Raw genomic sequence first — 19,460 nt, forward strand, 5'->3', positions numbered from 1 at the left:
AAACAGCATCAAGCAAAACGTTCTGGGAAACAAAATCTGAAGCAAAAAACAGAAAAAGGTTGATGATGATTTCTGGTTCCCAGAATGCTTTGCATGAGGCTGTTATTGTATAGTTTTATTCTGTAAAGGTAAAGACTTGTTAATATTTTAAAAAAAATTACATTTGAACAAACTCTTGCCAGTAAATAACATAAATTTAAATCTACGGTAAATTACCGGCAACCCAGCTGCAATAACATTGAAATTTCTACGGATTTTTTTTACAGTGAATAAAACGAAAAGCTTCTTGCTGCAATGCATGCTGGGTATCAACAAATAATAAATCTTATCCAGAATGCACTGATGCAAATGTTTTATTGTTTGAATGTCATCTTTATATTCCTGTAGGTAATCCCTCTCTGGAGCCGGGCCTTAACTGTGCTGCATTAAACGCTGGTAAAGCATCCAAGTGGGAAAGTTTGGCCTGCAGTAAGAAGTTAGGTTACATTTGCCGCAAGGGAAATTTAACAGATATCACACCTTCAACAGGTACATAGCTTGACCTTTTGTGGCTTCATGGTTCCATAAAGAACCTGCAACATCCAACAGCTTTGTAAAAGTAGATCTTTACTTAAAGAGTGCATATAAGTATCACAGCTCACAGCTACATAATGATTCCAAATTAATACATAAATTGTTTAAAGACCTTAAAGGCGGAGTGCACAATGTTTGAAAAACACTTTGGAAAAGGGAGTCGGCCGACTACCAAAACACACTTGTAGCCAATCAGCAGTAAGGGGCGTGTCTACCTATCGACATCCTTGCCGGGGTTGCGTATGTGTGGGGCGGGTCTTTCAAAAGAAGGTCCAAATTCTATTGGGGTTGGGGTGTGTTTGTTTAGGTGATTTCAAATATCAACATTGGCTTTCAAACATTGTGCACTCCGCCTTTAAAGAGCTTTTGAACTTATTTTACTGAGTGGTATTATATTATATTATATATGTATAGATATGATTAACTGATTGTATGTTTAGATATTTTTCATTAATATAACATTGTACATTACGAAATGCACTTGCACCAGCTGATTAACTCTTTCCCCGCCATTGACCAGCAGTGTTGGTCAAGTTACTTGGAAATAGTAATTAGTTACTGATTACTGATTACTTCCCTAAGAAAGTAATCCCGTTACTTTACTGATTACTTATTTTCAAAAGTAATTAGTTACTTTACTAGTTACTTTACTAATTACTTTTCAAAAACATGATGCACGACCTGAATATGCTACAGTATGCAACAGGGCCCAGTTGCATAAAGCACCTTAAGTGTAATTTTCCCTTAAATTCACCCTTATGTTTCATTTCAACTTAAGGGTGTTGCAAAAAAAACCTTAAGCTTTTTCTGTTGCATCTCCATGGCAACAATAGTATTTTATAAACCTGGGTCGCTGTCGTGAAACATTTAACGATTACCCTTACCTAAGAGAACCATTTAAGGGATTATACTGTATGCAACACCCTTAAATTATTCTCTTACTGTAGGTAAGGGGAATTTACCCCTTAAGTGTCATACTTAAGGGAAAAACTTAAGGTGCTTATTCTATTCTTTCTGCATATTCCATCATCTGAAATTGTGTGAAACTAATTCGTGGGCGTGATGGCGTCGTTTTTTTCTAAGCCTGCAAACAATATCTATATAGCATACTGTCTACAAAGATTACTAATATTAATATCAACATTACTATACATCGTTTAAAAGGTCTACGGGTTTAGCATCATTGTATGGTGATTGTCTCTGTTTTGAGATACATGCTCTAGCATCAGAAATGTATTTTGTTACAGAAGTCCGGATGACTAGATGCAAAATATAAACGGGACTTCTTACCTTATAACGATCGCGAGTCGAATCCGGTCTGTTTCAGTTGTGTGAATAACCCATGAAATCAGTCTAATAAAATTCATCAAATGACAATTTTTGTCCACAATTGCGTATAATCCATGAAATATAGTAGTCTGTTGTTTACATCAGATTTCGCGTGAACGTGTATGAGATGGAGCCGCATAGTCATGTCAGCTTGGGGTTCTGGGATTTTTTCAGTAAGTTTCACATTGCTGTGCCGGCTTGCTAGGTGTTTGCTTAGATCTGAGGTGGAATTTTTCGCTGTGGATAAAAGTTTTATTCCCACGCAGAGTGTACAGCGGACGCTGATGTTTTTGTCACCTTTAACTGGGTTAAACTCAAAGTAATGTCGCTACTTCCAAGCATTAAACGCTGCATAGTCTTGTTCTCTTCCGCGCTCCATGTTGTCTTCTCACGTTCAACAATACACTGACTGACGGCTCGGCGCTCATACGTCATTGTCACTCGACTCGCGTCACGACACGTGAGAGTCTCACGAAACAAAATCAAGATTAAAAAATAACGCAGTAACGCAGTCTGCTAACGGGGAAGTAACAGTAATCTAATTACTCGTTTTGCAATTGTAATCCCTTACTTTACTCGTTACTTGAAAAAAGTAATCGGATTACAGTAACGCGTTACTTCTAACGCGTTACTGCCCATCACTGTTTACCAGTTATCTTGTCAATTAAGAGAAAACATTTGCATGAAAAAACGTGTTCCTGATGAGTTTTTATAAGGGATGCTCCGATCAGGATTTTTGCAATAGATACCGATTACCGATCTTTGTGTTCGGCCAATACCAATTCCGATACAGATTTTTTTTAAGCTGATATGCAAGCTCTTAAATGACTGTAACTGTTAACATTTTTTCTATATAAAATAATACAACAGATGTTGCCATTGTTATATTGCTTGGAGTAGTTAGGTATATTATTGTGTTAATAGAGAATCAATTAAATAAACACAACAAATATTTCTTCTGCAAAGAGATATTTAATATCTTTTTAAAAGGTTTATGTCTCTTAAAACTTAAGTAATAAAAATTAAACACTTAACAGTCTTAACTGTATGAATTAAATATACACGCATTGTTATGAAGTATAACAGTTCTTTAGTCAAGAGCAGAGAGTGATTTTATTGAGAGAAGAATTAGGATACTGCAACTTTAAGATGTGAGAGAGAGATCGCTCTGCTCAAGTGTACAACTAATGACAGGCAGCTGTGTGTGCACGTGGTGGGTGTACGCAGACAAGAGCAGCTGTGAGGAAAATTAAAGTTTAAACTGTCAAAACTTTAAAATGCATGCAAAAGATAAACTTTTGGCATGAGGATGCAATTGTCCACGATGGGGATGTGAAGACGTGTTACGCTGTTGACTGGAGAACGTCCTCATAGAAAATACACATATCTCTGTAAAGGCAGAGAGAGAAATCCAAATCTGCATGTCGCACATGAGCAACGGGTTGTAAAAATACTTGCATTACATAAAAAATGGATCCCTAATTGCAGCCGCATTCAGGATCCCTATGATGACAAAAGTAAACAAAAAGATCAGTTCATGAGATCTGCAAATTTAGCATGTTCCGATCGAGTCATTTAATGCCATTATCGGCCGATACCATTCGGCAGTCGATCAATAAGTTATGAAAGTTTAAATCAAAACAAACCAACTGCAGTTGAATTGATATTAATTGGAATGCACAATCAATAAGTTATGAAAATTTAAATCAAAACAAACCAACTGCAGTTGAATTGATATTAATTGGAGATTTCTGAAAGAGTTATCTTTTGCAACTAAACTCTTCAAATATTTTACACTCTGTGTATGTTTTGATAATCGTTCTGAATCTGATCTCTAACTAAATTCCTTCAAAAAAGCAATTATTTTAGGTTTTTGAAAAAAAAATCTCACGGTCTGTATCCAGTATGTTGTCCACCTGTTGAATACCTGTGTATGGCATCACTCATAAAAGAGTGTATTGTCTTGCCCTATTTAATAATACAGCACAATTTTATAATTTATAGCAGTTTATTTTGCAAACCCCCTGGGTATGGATTGTGGACACCAGGGTCCACAAAGGTAGCATGTATAATGAGAAGAGAATAGGGCCTAGAACTGATCCCTGCGGTACACCATATTATACCTCTTTGATAACTTTTGAATACATCCTTTATTAATTTTTTGGGAACACACTCACAGAGCCCATATTCGGTCAATCTTATTGTTTATCTCTCCCTTTATTTCTCTCTCTCTCTACCAGGTAAAGATCAGCCTAACTTCTGTCCAGTGGCGTGGGTGCCGTACGCCGGTCACTGTTATTATCTGCAGCGCACCAAGAAGACTTGGAGTGATGCTTTGGCCGCTTGTCACAGAGAAGGATCAGATCTGGCCAGCATTCACAACATAGAAGAACACAGTTTCATCATATCTCAGACTGGATACAGTACGTGTGCACAACTACATTGTTTTAGTAACACAAAAAACCTAAAAAAAAAACCTGTTGTCTGACAAAATAAATATAAAATACATAAATGCAAACAGTGTCCTGTCCCACAAGCCCCTTTCAGCACCATATTGGACAGGACAGGACTGTCCTAAAAGACTAATGGTGGAGCTGAAGCATTTCTGGATAGAAGGCAAAATAACGTTAATAATAACAGGAAAAATAAATATTAGTTTGCTTTTTAAAAACCCCACAGCTCTGTTTACTTCGGTTTGTTTGTAGATCGCTCTTGACAGGTCCAATATGGTGGTGACCTTGACACTAAAACATGCAATATGATGCCTTTTGAAGATTGTTTGGCAACATACAAATAAAGCAATCATGAAATGGTGTTTTTTTTTTTATTATCAAAATAGTTGTTATTGTTGCACCTCTAATAATTTAATATCAGTTGGTGGTATAAAATTGAGTGTTGTTGTTGTTGTGTAGTGTCGACTGATGAGCTCTGGATTGGTCTTAATGATCAAAGGATTCAGAATCTGTTTGAGTGGTCAGATAGATCACACGTCACCTTCACTAAATGGTTTGTTGGAGAACCTTCACACATCACAAATCGAATGGAGGATTGTGTTCTTATCAAAGGACAGGTGGGTAGTTTTTATTTACTTTTTGCTTCTTGTTCTCACTATAGTTTCTTTCTGATTGTTTTATGGTCATAATTCTTCATTAGTAATGCTTTACATTTGTGTAATAGGAGGGAAAGTGGTCAGATCATCTGTGTGAGTCAGCTCATGGTTACATCTGTAAGAAGAAAGCTTCCACTAAACCTGAAGGATCACCAGAGATCATCAGTCCTGGATGTCCAGCTGTGAGTCTGCATCACCTCATACACTTTATTTTACTTCAATAACCAACATAAAATAATGAAGAAAGTCAACTAATAACCACAATATAGTCACACATTTAACACAATGGCAAATCAAAGCCAAGTAAAGTCAATTATATGACATATCATTAATGTATCTTCAGTCTATTTGTTAATATATTTTAACAGTTTCTGTGTGCTTTCTGTCTGTTATGTGGTCATGAGACATTATTGATGTTGTGTTGTTGTTTATTAAGTGTTGTTTAAATGTAAATATGTAAATTATATTAAAGGGACATTTGGTGATAGAGAGCATGTCTTTTCACAGGGTTGGTTTAGGTTTGGCTATTACTGTTATAGCGTTGCCATGGAAACCAAAACTTTTGATGATGCCAAACTGATGTGTAAGCAGACCGCAGCTAACCTGGTTGATGTTGGAAGCAGGTGAGTAGATGATATTAACCTGTTAGCCAGCACTTCTATTTTTGAGCATTTTCTGAAAAACGACAACTCCAAACTAAAACATCTGCAGCTCTTAAACCCTATGGTCTATATTCATAATTCTGGTCTTGTTTGAAACTAGACACTTGACATATTGTTGCCTAATAGTCATAACAACTCAGAGTAGTAAAGAAACAGAGTAAAACAAGGTAAAATATACATTAAATGACTTCCGTTTTTCTTTAAAAAACATTCACTTAGCAAAAAAGGTATGAAATGGTCATGTAAGACAACTGGGGACACCATATAGGTGAACTGAATGTCTGACCATGCTGTGATTCAAATTTAAGAATGATACTCCAAAAATTTTTGTTTCTGTGAGCTTTTATTTAAAAAAAGTCCAGGCGTCCTTTCAGAAAAAGTGCACTTGGAAACTCCAAATATACACATGATAACAAAATGACATGATTATAAAAAGAAAATGAGTCAGGACTACATATTACATGATGTATATCAATTCAGAACTTCTCTGCCCACCAAAGCACAGAAAAAACTATTTCAGAAAAAAACATTTGCACATTATAACAAAATACTTGTTATTTTGAATGTGGTCGCTCATGAATGCACTCCAGATTCCAGTCCTTTGTGTCAGCTGAAGCCCTGTTACAACACACAAACAAAGCAAGAGAGGATTTTAGTTTGAGTCAAAAGTTAGAGACATACAACTATTTGTATGAGAAACTATGACGTAATATACATGAACATAATACATACACACACACACACCCACACACACACACCCACACACACACCCACACACACACACACACACACACACACACACACACACATGCATTCTGGTTTCCATGTTTTGTGGGGACATTCCATAGACGTAATGCATTTTATTCTGTACAAACTGTATATTCTATTCCCCTTACCTACCCCATTCCCTAACCCCAACCATCACAGAAACCATTCAGCTACTTCACATTTTCAATAAACATCATTCTGTTTGATTTATAAGCTTGTTTCCCACAAGGTCACAAAAACACTGGTATTCCTATCTTTGTGGGGACAATTGGTCCCCACAACGTGATAATTACCAGGTACACACACACACACACACACACACACACACACACACACACACACACACACACACACACACACACACACACACACACACACACACACACACACACACACACAACATGGATATATTTATTTATAATTACAAATATCTTATGTTTGCCAAAAAAATGCAGTTCTAAACGTAGGTTCGGGAGGAGCCTAAACATTCAGGCCTGTCAATCATCATCATCAGCGTATATAAGGCAGTCTTCAGGCGAACTAGTGAACCTATATTTCTCAGCTGGTAATACCTTATATTTTCCACCACATATCTTATTGTCTAGTTTTTAAGTTTGTATATTCTGTGCATATCATATAGCTATAAATATGATGCATTTATATAACATGTCATAGAAAAATGAAACCATGTAAAACTCGTATCTTAGTCATCTCCAATGTTACTTTATAATCAAAACAGCTAACAAGAAACAAGAAATGTAACGTAAAAGAAATAATGAACAAAAGAATCCAAACTTACTTTATCCAAGCGAGCACAGCTGAGCTCATAGTCATGTCCATCTCTCCTCGACAACGCGGTTTCGTTTATATCCAGTCTTGCATTTTTGCTCCGCGATCATGCTCTTTATCAACTTCTCCAAAACACTCTCAACACAAAAAAATCTGCAGTCGACAATCCACAATGGAGATGTTATATCTAACCTTTGAGAGGTTTCTCAGCGGCTCCGGAGAGCCTAGCCGGCTGCTATGCTACCCAACAAACAAACGCGCACAGAGGGGGCGTGGGCATTTCTCTCCATGCGCTTCTGTAGATTTGCGCAAAACTTTTTTTTGCTTTTGCGGCAAAAGTACACTTTACTGACGTAAGTTGAATCCTTGTAATCGTTTCATGATTGGTTACTACCCCTGCCCTTCAAACTTTGCTGGCTATGCACAGGGGCGCCGTTAGGGGGGGTGCAGAGTATGCAAGGCATATGGGCCCATGAGTACGCTAGGGGGCCCCACCGTCATCACTTTTCCATTTTTTTTTTTTTTTTGTTGTACACGTTTAATTATTAACACTATAGTAAAATGTAAAGTAAATGAATATAAAACTAATGTAAATGACGTTGTGATAAGTAAAATTGAGACACTTTTTAAAACAGCGTGCAAGCATGACCTTGTAGATGCAATTACATATTTGGCGGTTCTGGTGGTTTTTAATTTGATTGTGCAGGGGCCTCATTTATAAAATGCTGCGTAAAAAACATCCTAAATTTGATCTTGCGATCATTTAACAAAAATGCGTACGTGTGATTCATAAACCGAACGTACACGCAGAAAACGTGCGTACCCCTTTCAAATCTATAAATCAGAAATGAACTTGAACTTGTGCGCAGCCGAGCAGTTTCAGATCTCCGCCTTTAAACGATGCGTAATTAATGTCAGACATATAAAAAGCGCTTGTCAATGTTTAAACCCAATTTCAAACAGCAAGAATGGCTTATATTTTCAAAAACCTGCAGCAATCAGACAAGCAAAAGTGTGTACGTCTGCTCAGACACTGACGTGGCGCTAAGCACTTTTCCACGTCAAAGACGGTTTTTATAAATATGGACTTTGCCGTGGATTTTCGCCTACGCACACTTTACGATCAAATCTGTGCGTACGCAGGCTTTATAAATGAGGCCCCTGGTATGGATATGGGTGGGTAGGCAACATTTTGGTTTGGGATCAGTTTGGTGGGTTTGCTATGCAATCCTTTTAAGTTACCACAAACAGTCAAAAGCCCTACTGTTTGGCATTTCAAGGTAAGATCTCACATGCCACTAAAAAGCGCTCATGCTGATCCGTAAACTGTTTGTTTCATGAAAAATTTAAAATATTTGTGTTAAAACAAAAGGACAGCAAGGCCTTTATTTAAGGAAATATTAGGATAGCGACTGCTGAAAAATAGGCCATTGCATTTCTAAGACGGACAATTACTTAATAGGCTTGGTAAAAAATATTATTTTCTGCAATTGTGGAATCTTTATTAAATAAACATGAAATAGGAGAATTGTCTTAGCCATTGTAATTGAGTTAAATTTTAAATGACTAAGAGCTGGTTTTAATGTGACAGCGCATCATTTTCAAAGTGAAAGTGGTTCATTTTTATTCAGGTTTGCAACGGAGGTTTAGCCCTTAGTACAGCTATTATAAATGGTATATCAGATTGTTTTTAACATGTATCCGAATAGAGAATGTCTGTTCTATATTTATGTTTAAGTATTGTTTTGTTTAAATATTGTTGTAATGTTGTTACGGTTTTGTTTAGACTGTATTATTAAGACCGATTATTAAGACTGTAATTTTAAACGCTATATATGGGGCGTTGTAATGGATTGAAGGCTAATATGACGGTAAAAATAGAGTGAATCATAAGACATAATTTTCGAGTTTAATTTAAGTTTTGTTTGCTTTAAATGTTTGCTTAAAATAAATTTCGTTTAATATAATTAATCTCTTAATTTTAATGAATGTTTTGTTGATAAGTGTTGTGAATATTAAAGAAAAAGTACATTAAAAAGAACACCGTGCATCAAATATAAACTACTGCAATATGCTATCAAATGCCAAAACATGCAGTATTATTTTTGTAATAATATAGTTGTTGTTGGATGTGCAAAATCATATTATGGATTGCGGCATTCTTTTGACTGAAAATCAACGTCATATGTACCGATCGTGCTTTTTGCAATTTCTGTGTCACTGGCTAAGGGCGTGTGTGGGCGAGGCACACACTCTAAAAAAAAATCAACGTCATATTAATTTTTAAAACTTTTGCCGGCCACGCTTTTTGTCATGAGCGGAGGACGCGTGTGGGGGTTGCGGGAAACACATACCACACGCACAGAGAACAACGACATTAAGAGAATATAAGTTATTTGGTGTTTTCTGATGAATACAATCGGTTTGTAAGAACATTTTTAAATGGACTAAATGGACTATAAGATCATCAATATGAATTGAATTGAACTCTGAAGAATGAACTATTATAGGCTAAACATAAATGTACACATTTCGCTTCGGATCTCCGCCTTTAAACGATGCGTAATTAATGTCAGACATATAAAAAGCGCTTGTCAATGTTTATACCTAATTTAAAACAGCAAGATTGGCTTATATTTCCAAAAACCTGCAGCAATCAGACAAGCAAAAGTGCGTACGTCTAGTGATGTTACGTCTGACACCGAAGCTTCGATGCTTGCTTCGGACTCGAAAAGTCCTCGCAATGAACCACTGTTTCGGAGCTTGTATCGTTACGTCACTAGTCACGTGAAATACGACGTCTGAAGCAAACACACTGGTTCATTTCTCTAGTGAACCACACGACATGCTTTGACAGCCCAATCCGGCGTTGACAAGTTTGAAACTTGACGGCTTTATTTTTCACGCAAGTGAAGCCAAACCATAGAAAAGCTTTCTAAACAATTTTGTGTACTCCAGCATCATCTGTTTCATGCGAGAGAATATTCTCCAAAGCTGGTGAATTTGTAAAAAAAAAAAAATCGCCCACATCACCAAATGTATAGCCTAACGTTAGGCTATATTATAAAATTATTAAAAATATAAACATGTATTATAATTAATATAAAATTATATTTCTGAATAAAAACCACAACATTTAATGAATACCCTCCTCCACATTATCCAAGCCCTGTCCAGTTGCCCTCTGCCACATTATAAATACATTTTTAAATGCATAAATGCCCAGTTAGTAAGTTGTAGAGTGCTGTATTCTACAGCTAAATATTCACACACAAACACATCTCAGGCTCAATGTTTTATTGAGGATTTGAAACATGAACACAATGTCAAAGCTCTGACAGCCAAAAAGGGGCGGGTACATTAGCCTACTCGCATTGTCAGCTTTGTTGCATTACATTAACTTCACCGGCAGATGGTGGTGTGCATTTTCTGTTTGAATGAAGCTTCGAGTAATGAACCATTTTCGGCACAATTGTATCGGAAAGCAATAATGCTTCGAAACGCTTCATTTGGCCATCACTACGTACGTCTGCTCAGACCCTGACGTGGCGCTAAGCACTTTTCCAATATGAAGAATGAACTATTATAGGCTAAACATAAATGTACACATTTCGCTTCGGATCTCCACCTTTAAACGATGCGTAATTAATGTCAGACATATAAAAAGCGCTTGTCAATGTTTATACCCAATTTAAAACAGCAAGATTGGCTTATATTTCCAAAAACCCGCAGCAATCAGACAAGCAAAAGTGCGTACGTCTGCTCAGACCCTGACGTGGCGCTAAGCACTTTTCCAATATGAAGAATGAACTATTATAGGCTAAACATAAATGTACACATTTCGCTTCTAAAACCGCACAGAAAACTCGACTGGCGCGACTTTCAAAGCGCCTTCCATAGATTTCCATAGATTCAGAAATGCATCTCCATGAATTATTCTTCTTTTAGTTATCTCTTTAAAATCAGTCATGTGAATATTTTCTGCCATTCCAGATTAAAATGGTATTCGTTTTTCGAATAGCCTAAATCTTTTTTTTTGCTTCATGCATTTATTTTTAGGTGCAAATGCGACTTGTAAAATTAAATAAACGCACTCAACTGAGTAATTTTCTATAGCTAAATTATGGTATGAAAATCAAACAATCATCTAAAGAAAGGGGCCCAAAATTTTGTCTCGCATACCCCCCTAGAAACAGTTCATTGCGCCCCTGGCTATGCATTGGCTGGCTTCGTTTTGGCGTAATCCAGTCAAAAGCCTATGGTGAGCTGAAGGACATCTGTCTGGGCAAATCGGGGATCCCATGGCATTTTGAGTTGTCAAACCTTTTCTGACTGGACAAAACAGAAAAATAGGGCGGGATATTTATCGGAACAGTCTAACGAAGCAGGAAGAGATGGATTTTCACTGATAAAAATCAGGGGGGCAGGGTTTCATATTTTATTAAAGCAGCCCTGGGCACCGCCATTAGCTAGCGGACCCCCACCTGCTCTTAGCATTCCATTGACTCCCATTCATTTTGGCGTCACTTTGATAGTGAATAACTTTACATCTGAGGCGTTTAAAGACTCAATTGTGCATCAATTATTTCTAAAGAAACACGAAAATGTATAAAAGGCTCCATTACCTTGTATCTTACGTTATGGCCCAGTAGAAGCAGTTTTAGTAAAACTATGCTAACGATTGCGTCATAACCACGCGACTCTCTGTCGCACAGTAGAGAAATTACCGTATTGACAGGAGGAGAAGCGCATGTAGAATATGGCGTACTGGCGTTAAACTTTAAAATAAATAAATACTATGCAAAATGACAAAGTAATTAATCAGAATACTAAATATACTTAATACAAAATGTACTCTTGTTCACGCTCGCCGTTTCTGCAACATTCGGTGAGTGATTCAGATTTTTCTTGGCACAGCTATTAGAAGACTTACAAGTGTCAGACAGGTTGCTCACGTCACCAAGCTCAGTTTGAGTCTGCGCAGTACGCTCGACCCCCCGGAAGTGTGAGCTTCTAATTGCCTTCACTTGTCTCCGTTGAATCCAACGGGGTCGCTGTGTCCATTTCTTTTACTGTCTATGATAAAAATCGATATTTGATAGAAAATAAACATGATCGATCATACTTAGCGGACGCGCGGATGTAAACAAAAGAGGATATTGCTGGATTTCTCACCATTTTTCATTGTTTTGGATTAAAACGTGGGATGCTTTTTGAAGAGTGGACCCTTACGTTGCAATGTACGTTAAAGTTTTTGGGAATTGTCAGAAATTACCCACAACCATTTTTATATGCATTCCGTCTGCATTTCATTTAACCCATTCCACACCAGTGTACTGATTGCAAAAATAAGCTCAGAACATGAATTTGGAGTGTTTAAACTTTCAAATAATGCAAAGTTTATGATTGTTGATTGAATATTGATGTTAAACAAAGTACAAAAACACGTAAAAACGCCCCCCCTAGGGCCCGCCGCCGGGCCGGTGCGTGTAATACTTTACTAAATTACAGTGAAATAATACAATGTCATATCTTTGCTATTAGATATGAGAATGCGTTTCTCATCAGTCTGGTTGGTCTTCGACCTGAGAAATATTTCTGGATTGGTTTGTCTAATACTCATCAGACTGAGCAATTCCAGTGGATCAATGGTGCTAAAGTCAAGTTTACACACTTTAATGTAGGCATGCCAGGTATGTTGATGAGTTTCATTGTGTTCGGTCTGTGTGACATCAATCAAAGTCAAATCTACAAGAGTTTAACTTCTCACGTCTTTCTATTTTTTTACACTCAGATAAGCACCAAGGTTGTGTAGCAATGTTAACAGGAACTTCAGCAGGATTATGGGATGTATTGGCTTGTAACACTACACAGAAAAACATCTGTAAGAAAATGGCAGAAGGAGTCACTACAACCCGAGAGCCTCCAACCACACGACCTCTCAGCTGCCCGGATAATTGGATTAAAAAAGATCCAGGAAGTTGTGTTCTAGTAAATGTGAAGACACACGATTCTTCTGAAACACTGAGCATCTGTAACAGCATTGACACACTTTTAAAAATGTCACAGAAGGCACAGAAAGAACACAAATTCTAGGAATCAAACATTATAAGGATGCAACATTAATATTAATATAATTATTAACAAATTAAACACATAATATTACTTGTGTTCAGGACAATCACACCTTTCATATGTATTTCTTAGATCTATAGAATGACAAAGGATAAGAAGAAGACTTGGTTTGAAGCGCGTGACTTCTGTCGAGCTGTTGGTGGTGATTTAGCGAGCTTTCATTCAGAAGATGAAATGAATGTGTTATCGTAAGTACTCACAAGTTCTAACACACAGAATATATTCTTTATTATCATTATTATTAGTTTGTATGGTGAGGCAAGCAAGGTTACATACAATTTTAAATCAGTTCATGCATCAACATAATCCTGATGTTACCACTGTCATTTCTAATGAAACTTCTCTATTCTGAACTTCTCAGAATCATAATTACGTCTAAGTCTCAATTTAATTCTTTATGGCAAACCATAGTAGCGGATTAAAATTAATGGTACCAGATGTGCTCGATTAATTTTAATCAAGTTGTAACTGCCTTTACTAAACAACCTAACAAACCAAACGTGAATTAAATGATTTGCACGAGTAGATTACTTACAAAGAGATATCCGTTTTTCCGTCTCTCCACATTCAAGTATAGGACTGTTGTCTTATGTGACTGAAATATCTGCATAGAAGCATTACAAATATGAAATATGTTCACCGAGTGAAGAGACTTTTTTAATAAACAACCCGTTTTGTCACGTGACCTTTTTATCAGGGTTTTCACTTCATACCCAGCGTGGATTGGCTTTACTTCATTGGACAGTAATTCTGGTTTTGTGTGGTCAGATCAAACTCCTGTGAGTGATTTCTCATTACTCTCTGTCTATTTGTGTTGATTTGTTGAGGCTTTTCCTTCTAACATTATTTTACATTTTGTATCATGTTATTCTGTCCGTGATTGTGTGTATATTTCTGTTTTAGTCCGATTATCAGAACTGGGCCTCTGGTGAACCAAACAACTACAACAATAATGAGAACTGTGCTGAATATGGCAGTAATTATGGACGCAAGTGGAATAATCGTGATTGTGATACTTATATGGACTGGATCTGTCAGATTCCAATAGGTACACATATAAGCAAGTATATTCAGAACAGAGTATAGAAAAACTGTGTCAGTGAATTAATGTTTTAAAGAATATTTAGATTTATTACACAGCTCTGTGGGATGTGTCTTTCTGATTCACTGTAAAAAAAGAAAAAGTTTATCTTTAATTTTAAAGGCAACTTGCTGCACAACTTTTGAACAATTGGGTGATGTAAATGTCAACTTAAACCAACAAGTTGAACCAACTTAAATTGATAAGGCAAAAAGCCAATTTCTGAGTTTACTCACAAGGATTTGGACTGTATAAACACAATTCCAGCATCTATCTTTAAAGTTAATCCACACATAAGTTGGGTAAAGGGCAATTTATCCAGTTCAAGTAACCTGCATGTTTTTGGACTAAACCCACAATACCACAGAGAGAACAAGCAAACTTCACATATAAAGGTCTTCTGACCAAAGTCTTGGTCTGATTCAGCCTAAGCTTGAACCAGCGACCTTTTTGCTGTGAGCCAACAGTGATGCGCACCACTGTGCCGCCCTCGCAACATGATCTCACAAAGTTCTGTGTGATAGTCACGTAATTTTTTGCTAATTTTTCTGTGGCATTCTCACGGATCTCCATATTTTTCAGTGTGCCCTGCCACGGACTGTCCTTTTCGTGGCATTCTCACGAATTGGTTACTCAACTGCTTTTTCCTATTTTCAAACCGTTTTCGCTTTAGTTTAGGGTTAGATTTGGTGATTGCATTAGTATGCCACATTAACTATTGGTTTATACTATTTTTTTCTGATTTATTCTTTAATATTTTCTAAACTTTAAACAATTGTCACCTGGGGTTGGGGTTAGAGTTGGGTTTGGGTAAGGATGTCATTTTATGTAAATCTAACCCTAAACCAAAGCGACAATGGTAAGAAAATAGGACAAAACAGTTGAGTAACCAATCCGTGAGAATGCCACGGAAAAAGACAGTCCATGGCAGGGCCACAGAAAAATGCGGAGATCCGTGACTATCCCACGGAAATTCGTGTCCTTTACACTGAACGCACAGCTCTCAATCATGGTAACAATCAATAAACTTCATTCATTTAAAAAGAACTCCAAATGCAACATATAACTAAAGCTCTTTATCACAAAGAGATTATGGAAATACACAGAAAATGTGTTCGGGATCGTTTGATTTTTGGTTCATTCGCACTGACAATGAGTTTCCAGACCAGGACCTGTGCTTGAATTAACACACATAGCGTAAAAATCCCGTAAAGATCACGTGACATATAGTCTTGCACTTGGTTGATTTGAAAAAATGCTGCAGTGTAGTCGCTCCAGAAAATCGCTCTTTATTTGCATAAAGTTGCTGGACACGCCCATCCGGTTGCCAATAGACACTATCACTTGAGTGCCGAAGTTGCCAAGCTTCCATTGAAATGAATGAGATGGCGTCGCTCTGCTAACTGCTAGTCACTGGCCGTCTGAATGGAGCGTTACTGTTCATAGTCGGTCAGGGACTATTTTTTTCTCCAACAGGAGAAAGACTTTTAGTGATTTTACTTCATGAAAGTTGTGATTTGTATTTTTGCTTTAATATTTGTATTGTGGCGTAACTGTATTATAAAAATAAGTCGCTGCTATAGGTCTTGCATTGACTCAGCCTCATGTCGTGCCTAACAATGCCTTTTAGCTGTGACTTATTCACAATACAGCTCAGCCTCGTGTCTATTTCTTTCATAACAATTCGATTATAAAATAAAAATATTTACCTCCAGTTATGTATTCATTTGGCTAGTAGCTGTATAATAAGTGGGATAATGTTTTGTTACTTTAAGACAAACACATTCAGAGTGCAAGTCTTGATTACCCTGTGTTATTTTTGTGATAATCTTTTCAGTCGCTTTGGATAAAAGCAATTGCATGTACAGTATCGTTTACTTAACAAACCTCTTTCAGATGCAGGGAAGAACTTTGAAACACCACCGTAGGAAAACTATTTAATTTATTTTTTTCTTACAGGCACACCTCCAAAATCCCCACCAACATCAGTCATTCAAGGTAAGGATTCTCTCATGTATGTGTTATACAACAGCATTAATCTGTTTCTCATGTTGCTCAACTTTAGATCTACACGTAGCTCTCTTGTAGATTCATGTTTAATGTGAGTTTCTGTGATATGGAGTAATACATCTTTAATAATAACATTCTATGTATTACCTCATCAAACCAGATTATGCTTTTTAAAACATCAGTACACAAACTTTAAAAAGCATAAGTCACATAGAAGAGTCTTATACGGTCGAACGTTTAAAGGGGTTATGATGTGAGAAATCAAGTTTTCAATTAAATTAAAAGTTCATTATCACTGCGATTTAGAAAGACATTGTAAGAGAGAGGAAATCCGTCTTATTATTTATTCATGCAGAATTTATTCCATTTATGTATATTTTTCCTAAGAGTACCCAATTGATGCTCTAAAAAAGTCTTTAACCCCTTTGCGATCTCTCTATGCACCCCCCTCACATGCAGCACAACTACACTAGTATACTAGACATTATTGCATATGAAGAGTTCAAATTCAAAACTCTAAACCCTAAGTGTGTTTGGCATGATTTTTTGTTAACATTTTTATTTTTATGACTTAATAGATTGCCTAAAACCAACATGATCTCATGCAAATCTGTGTTATACAGTAGTCATGGAAAATTTGATCACTTTATCTGTGTCCATGTCACAGAATTCAGCTTTTTTCCGTGACGGGAGGACGGATATCACAATGAGAAAACAATAAATAAAATGACACGAGAAATCTGTGGTAGTGACACAGAAAAGACATACGTGCTCCCGTTATGGAAAAAGCTTATTTTGGACAGAGGTGGCTCGTTTAGCGTCTTTTGGATCTGAACTCTTCATATATCAACAATTTTATTATTATTTTTAGTAATAATTGGTGCCCCCCTGCAATACTGTTGTTGCCTATAGATTAAAAAACACTTCTCTTTAGCATTGCTGTGAGTCTACTAAACATCTCCATACATTTTAATAACTATTATCTTATAATGTTGTATTATTGAAGCCACGTGTGTTGAAAAGAACATTTCAGAAATGTTTTGCAGCTATAAATCACATAAATCAAGATTTTATCCTTTTACCTCTCACTATAGAATTTAACAAGACGTCTGATGGCTGGATTCAGTACAATGGCAGTCAGTATTTCATTAATAAGGAACGGCATCCTATGGAAGAAGCTCGTGACTTCTGTAAGAAGAATCATGCTGATCTTGCTGTCATTAATGGTCAGACTGAGAGGAGGTTTTTATGGAAGCAGGTAAAATAAAAATACTGAAAAAGTTTTCCAGTTTGTCTTGCACTCTGCTGCTAAATGCTTGTCTTTTGTATAGGATTTGATGTTAATATCCCTTAATGCATAATTGAGGCACCGATGAGACTCTGTGGGATAGTTAATTGAGTTACCCTCTGCCACACCACTCCTCAGCCCTTCCATCTCCTGAGGTTGCTCCTTTCTCGTAACTCAGTGCATAAACCCTTGACATGACCTAACCTTAGCAGGGTTCCCGCGGGGTCTTAAAAAGTCTTAAAAAGTCTAAAATTCAGAATGTTAAATTTAAGGCCTTAAAAAGTCTTAAAAACACCCAGATTTTTATCCCAGGTCTTAAATTTAATTTACCCAAGTCTTAAATTTCTTACTAATGTTCATTCCCGAAAAGCGCTGTCCGCAGAATATAAAATAGTAATTTAAAACGCTGAAGAACTAACTTAATCAGTGGCGGAGGCAGAAAGTGTATAAAGGTGGGTCTCGAAAAAGAAACGTTCCGCACTGTGCCATGAGCTATATTTCAGGTGTTGTGATCTGACTGTATACTGTGGGTTTGGCGAGAAACAATCCTTACATTTAGTTTTGTATAAGCAAAAATCTTTTTCGGGGTAATTTATAAGCCCGTGGCTTACCTGAGCATTTGCCAGGTTCTGAAACACAGAGGACACAAAAGCGAACAAAAACAACGCTGCTTTATTGAAAATCAACTTAAACAGTCGGGCCGCCGAGTCACGAGCCACCAACAGCGTGTCAACTTTAGTGTTACACAGTTTTATATTTTAGACTTTAATATTGCTTTCTGCTGCAACGCACTCGAACCTAACGCGCTTTCCCTTCAGTTCTCCACAAACAGCAGCGATTGGCAGACGGAAAGCAAGAAAGTACCGTAATAAACCATATATTTCAAAAAAGTGCAATTGTCTTCTTTTAGGAACAATTCAAACGTTTTGATTGCGCAAATGCTTCAGGAGTTACGGTTAAATGAACAGCGGTAGAATCAGAGCCCTTTCGCATAGGCAGGCTGCTGCATACGGCATCGCCTGGTTTATTTGAGTTAACTGAGCATTACATTCGCAAGTCATAAGCATATTACAACAATTAACGATTAACTAAGAATAATAATCAATATTTTAAAGTTAATTTCAAAGTTAATATTCTGAAATAAGACGTATCCATCTTAGAAATGCAACCCTTCGGAGGCTACAGCCTTTGGATTGAGAAACGGTCTTAGTGGATAACGTTAGCAACACATATCAAACAGCCTTTTAATGGTAAATTTCATTTTCTTAATGCAGATTAATCTGTTATTGTGTAATTAGAGAGGCTACTAAACCTGATGGCGGTATATAGTGCATATTTATGCATAAAACGTATGAGTGGAGTGTTTTTTTTTTGGCTTTGTGATTCTGTATTCAATTAAATGCAATACATTAATTTATTAATAACTTGTTTTATTATAAATGCTTTTAGGGATTAATAATAATTGAAAGTGATCTTTTGTTCTTTGTATATTTATAAACAGGCACAAGATAGGCCTACACAGCACACAGTCAGTTGTACATTATAAACATGCTGAAACATTATGGGGTGGTTTCCCGGGCAGGGATTAGCTTAAACCAGGACTAGGCCTTAGTTTAATTATGACATATAACTAGCTTTAATAAACATGCCTTACTAAAACCATTACTTGTGTGCATTTTGATGTATTTTAAGATATGTCAGTGCAAATTGTTTTCA

General features: G+C 36.7%; 1 protein-coding gene across 2 annotated transcripts in view; it reads left to right on the forward strand.

The window, feature by feature from the left end:
- LOC135743917 (macrophage mannose receptor 1-like) overlaps positions 1-19,460 on the forward strand; it is a 172,729-nt gene that overhangs the window by 101,121 nt on the left and 52,148 nt on the right. For both annotated transcript variants that reach the window (XM_065261819.2, XM_065261818.1), the window contains exons 6-17: positions 388-528; positions 4,143-4,325; positions 4,815-4,972; positions 5,080-5,193; positions 5,519-5,634; positions 12,775-12,923; positions 13,025-13,221; positions 13,438-13,553; positions 14,063-14,144; positions 14,269-14,413; positions 16,406-16,444; positions 17,551-17,714. In XM_065261819.2, coding sequence (XP_065117891.1) covers positions 388-528; positions 4,143-4,325; positions 4,815-4,972; positions 5,080-5,193; positions 5,519-5,634; positions 12,775-12,923; positions 13,025-13,221; positions 13,438-13,553; positions 14,063-14,144; positions 14,269-14,413; positions 16,406-16,444; positions 17,551-17,714 — 1,604 coding nt within the window. The remainder of the gene's footprint in view (positions 1-387; positions 529-4,142; positions 4,326-4,814; positions 4,973-5,079; positions 5,194-5,518; positions 5,635-12,774; positions 12,924-13,024; positions 13,222-13,437; positions 13,554-14,062; positions 14,145-14,268; positions 14,414-16,405; positions 16,445-17,550; positions 17,715-19,460) is intronic.

The sequence above is a fragment of the Paramisgurnus dabryanus genome, chromosome 2, assembly GCF_030506205.2.
Source record: "Paramisgurnus dabryanus chromosome 2, PD_genome_1.1, whole genome shotgun sequence".
NCBI lineage: Eukaryota > Metazoa > Chordata > Actinopteri > Cypriniformes > Cobitidae > Paramisgurnus > Paramisgurnus dabryanus.